The sequence below is a fragment of the Hibiscus syriacus genome, unplaced genomic scaffold, assembly GCF_006381635.1.
Source record: "Hibiscus syriacus cultivar Baekdansim isolate YM2019G1 unplaced genomic scaffold, ASM638163v2 tig00111558_pilon, whole genome shotgun sequence".
Taxonomy (NCBI): domain Eukaryota; kingdom Viridiplantae; phylum Streptophyta; class Magnoliopsida; order Malvales; family Malvaceae; genus Hibiscus; species Hibiscus syriacus.
In genome coordinates, this window is record NW_024063119.1 from 173,251 (window position 1) to 184,055 (window position 10,805).

The window sequence follows — 10,805 nt, forward strand, 5'->3', positions numbered from 1 at the left end:
AATTAAGTTACAGTCATGGTGCACTATTTTTCCTCTGTGTTGAATTTAAAACTCGTTTTGTTTGGAATGCCGGCCGGAGCCTGCGTATTAACTGGTGACTTGTCAAAGAAGAAAAGCAATGTAAATTAAAAAAATGTTCTATTTTACGTCATTTCAAATTCTCCGTTCTTCAAATTCAACTATAAAATTTTGTGCATTTTAAACTTTCTGCAAATCCTCATCTTCGGAATCAAAGGAAGCTAAATCATGATGACGAGTTCACAACAAATTACAACAAACGAAGAGGAAGATTGCTTACAAGCTTTTCGAATTGTTCAGTCAACATTGCTTCCTTTTGTTTTGCGAACCGCCGTCGATCTTGATTTACTACAGACCATAGCGAAACCAGGTCCAGGCTCCAAGGTCTCGGTTGCTGAGATTGTGCCGAAACTCCCGGCTAGGAACCCTAATGCCCCCGATATGATCGATCGTATCCTTCGATTTCTCACAGCTCATTCCATCTTAGATTGCGATCTTGTCACTGATCAAAATGGAAATACGACGAGATTGTACGGTATTTCTTCCATCGGCAGATACTTTCTTCAAGATGAAGATGGAATTTCTCTCGTTCCATCTCTCAAAATTTCGACCGATAGACGATTCTTCGAGTGTTGGTCAGTCTTCTTTTTCTTTCAGAATCTATGATTTCTAAGTATTAAATTAGTCCTTTACCTACGGTTTATGCTTATATCGATTATCAAGTATTCAATTCTTTATTGATCAGTACTTTGATTTATCAAATTGTTCGTCATACTTCTGAAATTATATACGGAGGATTTTTTCTTTGATTGCTATATATGGAGGATTTTGTACTCTATTGGATTGCAACTGTTATTTTTAGGGTAAACCATGCATTTAGTGCTTAAACTATAAGTTTTTGTCAGTTTTAGTATCTAAATTTTTATTTTTTTAAATCATATATAACATTTAGTTTTCATTTCATTTTAGTATCCGCCGTTAAAAATTTAATATGTTTAGTACTTAAACCATAGTTTTTAGAACCGGACCGGTTAGCGAACCGGTCGGAAGAACCGGACGACGTCATAATTGTTTAAAAAATTAAATAAAAATACTAAAAATATTTAATAAAAAATAATTTTTTATATCACAAGTCATATTCAAAGCAAGTCATAACATATATAAGTTAAAAACCATAAAATCAAGTGAAACAAAATGATTCGAATTAACTACAACATAATATTTAAGGTAAAACATATTAAATAATAAATATAATTATATAACTATAATTAAAAAAATAAATTTGGGGTTAAAAAATCATAACAAAATGATATTGTTTGGTTTAATTTTTTAAAAAAAAACAATCTCACATGGCTAAGAAACATAGTAGAGCATCCCAAAAGTCTAAAGAGTAAAAATATGAGAACAAAACAATCTCACATTGCTAAGAAACATAGAAGATCATCACAACTAACTTCTATAAATAATAGAGGTAATTTTGTATTTAAAATCATGGAGCCTTTTGGTGAGCATTGAGTGAACTATTCTTTTACTTCAATCAAGCTCGAATTTTAGGCTTCAATCAAGTTTCTAAATTTTTTGAGTTCAAACCTCTATGAGTTTAAGTTTCAATATTATATTTCGAGTTTGAGTTGAACTTGATAATTTTTAGCTTGTGAGTTTGAGTTGAGTTGAGCTTACTTTTAAAGTTTTCAAGTTCGAGTCGAGCTCAGCAATACTCGAGTTCGACTTGGCTCGTTTAACAAACGACGTTGTTTGGTTTAATTTTTTTTAAAAACAAAATTCCCGGTTTTTTCCAGTTTTCAGCCGGTCCGGTTCGAACGGTTCAGCGGTTCTGGTCGGTTCACTAGTAGCGGTTTAACCGGTTTAGATTGAACCGGACTAAGCAACGGTTCCCGGTTGAACCGGCCGGTCCGGTCCGATTTTCAAAACAAAGACCTAAACTATCAGTTTTTGGTCCGTTTTAATACCTAAACTCAAATAATATATCACATATGTAAATATATATGTATTGTATATGGTTATAAAAAAATCATTTAAACATAAATCGAATAGTATCATAATATTATAAATATTTACAATTAAATTTAAATTTAATTCAAAAACTCAACTCGGCTCTAATTTTATAAACTTAACTCGAAAAAAAAATCAAATTAAGTTGAGTTATAAAATAGATTCGTCAACTCGAATAAATCGAAATTTTTTTACTCGACTCGATCGAGCGCTCACCCCTACTATCAGTAAAGATATTAATTAGCTAAATTCAATTGACACAACTGCTATTTATTAAAATCATATTTTTATTAATCTAAGATGATTATAAAATAATATATGTTTAATTTTTTTAATAAATTGATAATAAAAGCACACGCACCCTACAAACGTTATAGTTTGAATCCAATTTTTTTTAAAAAATAACAATATTTTTTTAAGTACTAAATTGGGATGATAAGTTCATTAAAATTGTGTTTTTAATTATCTTGTGACCTTATAAATCTCATAAATTTTGGGTAGGAACTATTTGAAGGATGCTACGTTGGAAGGAGGGTTACCGTTTAGGAGGGTATTTGGTGAAGACGTGTTCGAGGCGGTTGCAAAAGATAGTGATTTAGCCAATACTTTCAACCAATCCATGTCAAATCTCACTAACATTATCACGAGAAGGGTCCTACAAGTTTACAAAGGATTTGAAGCCTTAACTCAACTCATCGACGTGGGAGGTGGGTTGGGAACAAATCTTAAGCTCATTGTTTCCAAGTACCCACAAATTAAGGGCATTAACTTTGATTTGCCCTTTGTTGTTGAAGTTGCACCCAACATTCCAGGTAATCGGATCCTACAATCGATTCAATCAAATTTAATTTAATTTTTCAAATCAAACTTGTATATCTTATAAGTGTGTGTGTTTATAAAGCCATGTATCAAACTACGTTTGAAATTTCCTTGGATTTTGACAATATCTAATTGATATTAGGTGTGGAGCATGTAGGAGGAGACATGTTCAACAAAATTCCTAATGGAGAAGCTATTTCCATGAAGGTTAGCTATCATATTTGATTTTCACCAAATTAAATTTGTGTGTGTATATATATTCAAACTAAGGTTAACAAGTGGAGGTACAATTGTTAAAGATTTTCAATGTTCAATCCATTCACTGGCTTATTAAATAAATTTAAAAATATTTTATTTTTTTATTTTACAAAAAAAAATCAATATCTTTCATCGAGTTGATCAAACCAAACTTGATATGAAATTTTATTATAAATTTAAATTAACAAAATATAGGGTAAAAGTACACAAATAATCCCTAACCATAGAGTACTATTTTATTAAGTCTTTTGGCTATTAAAATACACAAAATGATCATCACACTATAGAATGTTGCTTTGTTAAGTTATTCGACTATCAAAAGTTACAAAATGGTCACCTGACTATTCATTATGTTTCAAACTCATCCTTTTCCGTTATGTTAAAATGATAACTGAGTTATTATTGTCATTTGAGATTCCAAGATCATATTTTATCATATCACAGTCAGCATGTTAACGTTTAACTCAGAATGCTGTCAATTTTTTAACATAAAAAGATGAGTTTGGAACATAACGAATAGTCGTATGACTATTTTGTAACTTTTAATAGTCGAGGGACTTAGCAAAGCAGAACTCTATAATCAAAGGACCATTTTGTAACTTTTAATAGTCAAACGTCTTAATAAAATAATATCCTATAGTCAGGAGACCATTTGTATAATTTACCCTAAAATATAATATTCCTTTTTAAAATGATTCTTAATTGAATTGATCCAATTCTATTTTTATATCATTATTAAAACTAATAATTATATATATATAATATATTGTGATTGGCTTAGTGTATACTTCATGATTGGGGAGATGAAGAATGCTTGAAATTGCTGAGAAATTGCTATGAAGCAATACCAGAGTCGGGAAAAGTAATAGTGATAGAATCAATAATGCCAGAATTGCCCACCACTGACACAGTCACGGCCACAACAACCAGTTTCGACGTGGGATTGCTTCACACTGTCCCTGGTGGAAAGGAAAGAACACTAAAAGAGTTCCAGGCATTAGCCACTGAAGCCGGTTTCTCTACTTTCAAACCTGTTTGTCGTGTTTATATTTATTGGGTCATTGAATTGTTCAAATAATTATTGTCGGTTCCCAGTCAATGACTTATATGCATGTTGAGATGTAATTTATGTTATTTTAATATCTTTTTTATTATTGGTGTACGTGTTGTACTTGATATAATTGAATAATTTAATATCTTTTTAAGTTACTTGAATACAAAGAAAGTCTTTTGAACCTTTCTTTTAATAATGTTTAGAGCAGTCTTAAAATATTAGTGGGAAGATAACGACAAGCATGATTATCATACGATAAAATAGAGATTTAAATATACAAACTAATTTATCTCAATAGTTATATAGATTATTGTTACTTTTTGGAATTTTAATGTTCAGCCCACTTGTAGCTGGAACTTAAGGCGTATTTTTAAACTAAGAACCGAAGCTTCCTCAATTTTATCTGCTGGAGCAATGAAAGTTTCTGTAATTTGGGATGCTATTCGTGATAAGAGACCCCATGTCCACTGGCAGAAATTATCTGGTTTCCTCTTCACATATCTGAACACAGCTTGATTACTTGGATGACATTACTTGATAGACTTCCAACAAAGGTGAGACTTCACCAAATGGGGATTATCAATGAATGCAACTGCCTATTCTGCAATGCTCCTTGGGAAACAAGGGAGCACTTGTTCCTCCATTGTCCTATGGCAAATCAATTATGAAATTCTGTTTTCACTCACTCTGGTATGCAATTTTCCATCACCTCTTGGGATGCTTTTTCTGTGCGGCAAGCTCTACTTGGAAAGGTAAATCTTTGCTAACTTCGATTATGAAGCTTGTCCTCAATGCCTTCATCTACATCCTCTCGGAAGAAAGAAACAAGAGACTTTTTCAAGGTCACTGTAGAAACGTCCAAGAGTTGTTCCTTGCCATAAAGGATGTGGTGTGACTTCAACTGAGGGATAGGGATATAAATAGAAATGACATCATAAATTATACCCTTTGTAAACTTTGGGATATTAATTGTTCTTGATTCTTTTTGTAAGTAGAATGTTTTTGGAAACATAACACTGCTGTTTTTGTAGCAGATTTTGTTCTATTGTTGGACTTGTTCTTTGGGTAATGAAATTGATTGATTTATCCAAAAAAAATTATAAATAAAAAATTATTTTTTTACCAATATAAAAAATAAAAGAATACAATATAAATTTTCCAACTTAATTCCAACACTAAACATAAATGAAAGGAATTAAAATCTAAAAGGAGTCTCTCATCTTTTTCTTTAGATACTCTACTAGTCTCCATCTTCCTTATTAATTTAATATTTTCTATTACCTTTGTAATTACGAATCTTTGATTGATTTAGATATAGGTTTACGTCACAAATAAGTATTTAAAGTATAATATTTTTTATTTAAATATTTAAATTATTGTTTGATCAAAATAAGTATCTAAATTATTATCTTTTTCATTTAGATATCTAAAATAATTTTTTTGTCAAAGTTGGTACCTAAAGTATACCATTATTTCATATAATTTTGTTTGAATTTCATTTTGATCGTCTATCGTTAAAAAATTAACGGTGATGCTAATGTGTCACCACATGATAATGTCACCACATGATAATGTCACGTCATTATTAAAAAACAAAAAAAAACTATCATGTTAGTAGTTATGTTAATTTTTTAACGGTGAATGATCAAAACGAAACTAAAACTAAACATTAAATATAATTTTAAAAAATAATAGTTAAATAATAAAAATAAAATAAAATAAAAATAATAATTGAGATACTAAACGTGTAGTTTACTCTAAAATATATAAATCTCATATATTAATCAGGCTCCAGTCCATATACAACAACAACAACAACAAAACCCTATTTCCATGTGTAATGAGATAAGGGGGAGGTAGGGTAGTAGGTTGCCCCCAACACCAGGGTTGAGAGCAGCTTCCGTGGAAGACCTTCGGCAGTCAGAAAATTAAAGATAAAGATAAAATGCAATGAATATATAAATAAATAAATAAATACATAGTTGAATAATCTTCATATGCCATCTTCATATGCACGACTGCAATGAGAAATGAAATGGCTGTCCCTTTTTTCCCATATGTATGGGGTAAGGGGGAGGTAAGATAGTAGGCTGCCCCCAACACCAGGTTGAGAGCAGCTTCCGTAGGAGACCTCCAAATTATGAAATGAGAAATAATCCCTGTAAATAAATCACTGCATTAAAATCTCTGCATATAGACAGAAACTTAAGACCCGACTAAATTTAAAAAGAGAGAACATGAAGAGAATGATACACAATAGTCAACGGTAGCAAGCTACGAAAATGAATAAAGTCTAATGAGTTAAAAACCTAAATTAAGACAACACTACTCCGCTACCCTAGTTCTAAGCCTTCATAAATTCTAATGACAGAAACCGTATATAAAGTATAAGTCATGGAAAATATTACAAAGGCATTAAAAAGAGGACAGAGATGTTACACCCTATGTTTGTGACCCATACTACTCGGCTACCCTGGTCTTAAGTCTTCATACTTTCCTATCAGAGGTCATGTCTCAGTAATGGCTAAATAGAGTCCTACCATATACCCATCGAAGCATTTTCATTTTTGCGGCCTCCATCCTTCTTGATTGCCCAATATTCTGATCCATACAGCAGCGCTGGTCTTATTGTCATTCTATAAAATTTTCCTTTAAGTTTTAGAGACACCTTCTTGTCACACAAAACTCAGAAGCAGCCTTCCACTTTAGCCATCTCGCCTTTATACGGTGTGTAACGTCATCATCTACACCCCCATCTTTATGTATCATAAACCCTAGGTACTTGAAACAATCATTTGAGGGGAGAACGTGTCCTTCGATGCATATTCTACATCTTATCGTTTTGGTTCCCATTGAAGTTTGAACATAAGTACTTTGTCTTTTCAATATTGATCCTTAGACCTTTTTCTTCCAAAGTAGTCTTCCAGGTAGTCAGTCTTCTATTCTGATCAGTTTTTGTTTCGGTAATTAGGACAATGTCGTCAGCGAAAAGCATACACCATGGAACACCGTTTGGTGTTGCACAATAGATGTCATCCATAATCAAGGCGAAGATATAAGGGCTAAGAGCCGACCCCTGGTGAAATCCGATTTCTACCGGGAATGCCTTGGTGTCGCCAACTGTAGTCCTGACGTAAGTGGACTTTTATAAAGTGGACTTAAGATCCAAAGCTAGAAAAAGTAGTGCCACGTCCAAAATTTATTTCTTTATAAAGTATCATAAAGGAGTTATTTCTTTCTTCTCTTAAAATTCAGCACTTTTGATCCGAATTTGTTAAAGAAAATCACAGAACTCTCCCTTACCCATTACTCAGGAAAAAATGCACTTTCCTCTTTTCTATTTCATCTATCAAATTATTATTATTTGTTTTGCAGGTGATTATTCGAACTTCCCTTTCTAGTCTTTAAGGTTTATGTGGATAGCCTCTTTGAAGCATGCAAGTCTTATTGCTTTCATTACGAATATAAATCTGGGTTTTTATTTTCCTGTCTTTAATTTTTGAAAAAAATCGAAGTTTGCCTGTTTGTTTGTTTACTTTGCTTCATGTTTTCGTGTTTGCTTAGTATCGTTGACTTCTATGAATTATTCTCTTCATGTTTTCTTTTTTAAATTTAACTCGGTCTTACGTTTCTGTCTATATACAGAGATTTTTATGCAGATTTATTTGTAGAGATTAATTTTCATTACAGACGCGCATAACAAGACTGCATAAGAAGACTGTTTAACTATGTATTTATATATTTATTTATACATGCATTGTATTGTATCTTTATTTTAAATTTTTTGACTGCCGGAGGTGTTTACGGAAGTTGCTCTCAACCTGACGCTGGTTGCAGCCTACTATACTACCTCCCCTTATCCCATCGCGTATGGGAGTAGGATTTTAATGTTGTTGTTACTATGTGTTCCTTGTTTGTTAATTTTCGAATTATATTAATGAAATAATTGCCCAGTGAACTTGTTGAGGAAAGAGATGGGCTAAAATTTCAATGGAGAAAGGAAAATTAGCAAAAACCAAAGAGGAGTGATTGTGTAAGTGATTAAAGTGTCCTGGATCAAAATGATATCTCTAACTCACATAGGTGTATTAGAATCTTTGTGCAAGTTTCGTGCCCGGGGGAGCTGTTGCTGGCTTGTATGGGGACATAGCACATTTCTCCTTTGTTGATCATGAAGCACATTGTTTATTTATTTATTTATTTATTTAATTTTGACATTTTGTGTTGTGTTTTGTGTGCTATGTGTATTATTTATAAATTGGTTTTGTTTGTCAGCAAAAGCTGAAATGCAAGGGAGCTTGATTTTTTTTTTGAAGAATTGGTTAATGACTTTGAATGTGTGTCCTCTGGTATTTATATAGTTTATCCCAACTTGGAAAATCCTTTGTTGATGAAATTTCGAATGACCTTCAGCAAATTTTATGGTTCAACCCTTGCCAGTATTCCCCCTAAAATGCGAGAAACCTGATAGTCACCACCTTTGTGTACCGCTAGTTTATTATATTTCCATATTTTCTGAAGCGGTTATCGAAGTTTTTTTTAAGTTTGTTAACTGTTGCATTGTGCTTTAGGGAATCTTCTCAAGAAACTCTTCTTCCTGGATTGCCAGATGATTTGGCTTTGAGATGTCTTGCCAGGTTGTCACATGGTTACCATGGAGTGCTTGAATCTGTATCAAACAGGTGGAAAGATTTGGTTCGCAGCTCCGAGTATGCTAATTATAAAGCTAATCAAGGATGGTGTGGGGATTGGTTATTTGTTGTGACCGAACGTTCCAATAATAAGTGGATTGCCTATGCTCGTGAAGCCAATAGATGGCATCCGTTGCCAAAGATTCCAACAGACCATGATGGTTTGCAGCATTTTGGATTTTCAGGTGTGTGTGTCTGCAACCGGCTTCTTGTGATTGGTGGCTCTCATGCACCACGTGATACTGCTTATCCGCGACAAACTCCTGTGATAACGAATGATGTTATCCAGTTTGATCCTTATAGGAAAAGGTGGAGCAGATTAACGAGTATGCGAACACCACGATCTCACTTTGCATGCTCTGTTATGTCAGGGAAAGTCTATGTTGCAGGAGGGCGCAACTTATCTTATCACCGAGGGCTTTCTCTTGCCAAGGTTTATGATCCGCTAAGTGATCAGTAAGCTCCATTTATTCAAGGATTACGTGTTTTTGTTTAATCTTAAGAGGGTTGATAAAACAGCTATAGTATTATCGCAACTCTCTGCTACTTTCACTTGGTGCATCTTGCTGACATCCGGTGGATGTTTTAATTGTTTGAAAACGTGTTAGAATCATTTATTTCTTATGGTATCAATCTATGACATATGCACAATTTTCTTTTATTTGCAAAATTGCTTTGGCTAGGTTTATGACTTCAATGGTACTTGCAGGTGGGAGGATGTGCCGGAAATGCTGAACCCACAAATGGACTGCCTAGGTATATAATATAAAGGCAAATTTCATGTTTTGAGTGACCAGGTAGGCTTGTCAGAGCAGAACCCATCCGAAATTTTTGATCCACCAAGTAAAACATGGCACATGGTCAATGATATTCGGCCTTTTTCGAGGGCAATGCAATTTGCTTTTCAGGTGATGGGGGATGATCAAGTTTATACTGTGGTGGATTGGGGTGAGAGCTTAGTTAAAATAAGAGACTCTTTAAGAGGAGAGTGGTACAATGTTGGTGCCGTTCCTCCGGTTCGCCTTCCTGATCACTCCCGAGAACTTGAGGCCTTTGGTTATGGTTTCGCTGCACTAAGACATGAATTATATGTTCTTGGAGGGAAAGTTCTCAAGTGGGAAGATTCAGGAGCTGGGAGGTTTGATGTGGTGATGTTAGCTGGGGTGAGAGTTTGTGATCCTTTATGGAGGCCGTTAAACTGGAGGGAAATCCGGCCTATGTGTAGTCCGGCCGGTGGATCCATTCTTGGCTGTGCCTCCATGGAAGAAGAATAAACTTCTTGATCTGGACAAAAGAAAAATGGATTTTCTCATGTACTCACTAAAACCAAATACTCTTCACGAGAGTGCAGGTCAACTGAAATGCGAATATTTGTGCTGAAGCCAGACATATCCCTCAATGGAAAACCTCGAATTACATTATTCCCTGAGCTCTTTAGAACTCTTAGATCCATGTCTCGAGTAACTGATCACCATCACAGTACATACACAGTAGAAACATCTCTCTCTGTCTGTTTATGTTAGTTGAATACGCTATTTCTAGAGCAATCATGGGAATTTATTACAATTTACCTGTTTTCTGCCCTTGTTCTTCATATATGTAATGATCATCTCTGTATTTCTAGAACTTATAATCCTGTTATTCATAGCCCCCCAAACTTATAACGCAGGTATTGTTGCTCTAATCCGGACTCGAGATGAGTGTTGGATGTGGCTTGCAGAACTTAGTGAGCCAGTTATTTATTGCCCCAAAAGCATGTGTTGTGGTTTGCAATGAACTGCCAATACAGGTATTGACTGTTCTAAAGTGGACTCAGGATTAGTGTTGCATATGCTCAATTATTTATAAGTTTTTTGTTCACTTATTTGGAGGATCATATGTTATATTCATTGGCCAGACAGAGCACTTGCATAATAACAATTGTAAAATATTTCAACTTCAAAACCTTATTA

At 33.8% G+C, this 10,805-nt stretch overlaps 2 protein-coding genes across 2 annotated transcripts; both read left to right on the forward strand.

The window, feature by feature from the left end:
• The first annotated feature begins 221 nt into the window (after positions 1–221).
• LOC120164933 (caffeic acid 3-O-methyltransferase-like) lies at positions 222–4,216 on the forward strand. The gene is made up of 4 exons (XM_039174558.1): positions 222–653; positions 2,533–2,843; positions 2,993–3,057; positions 3,890–4,216. The coding sequence occupies exons 1-4, from the start codon at positions 247–249 to the stop codon at positions 4,184–4,186; spliced, it is 1,080 nt and encodes a 359-aa protein (XP_039030489.1). The 5' UTR covers positions 222–246; the 3' UTR covers positions 4,187–4,216.
• Positions 4,217–7,466: 3,250 nt separating this feature from the next.
• Positions 7,467–10,446, forward strand: LOC120164969 (F-box/kelch-repeat protein At1g16250). Its single transcript, XM_039174588.1, is given in 3 exon segments — positions 7,467–7,599; positions 8,734–9,309; positions 9,563–10,446. Coding segments are annotated over 3 exon segments (1,143 nt in total). The 5' UTR covers positions 7,467–7,597; the 3' UTR covers positions 10,128–10,446.
• The last annotated feature ends 359 nt before the right edge of the window (positions 10,447–10,805 follow it).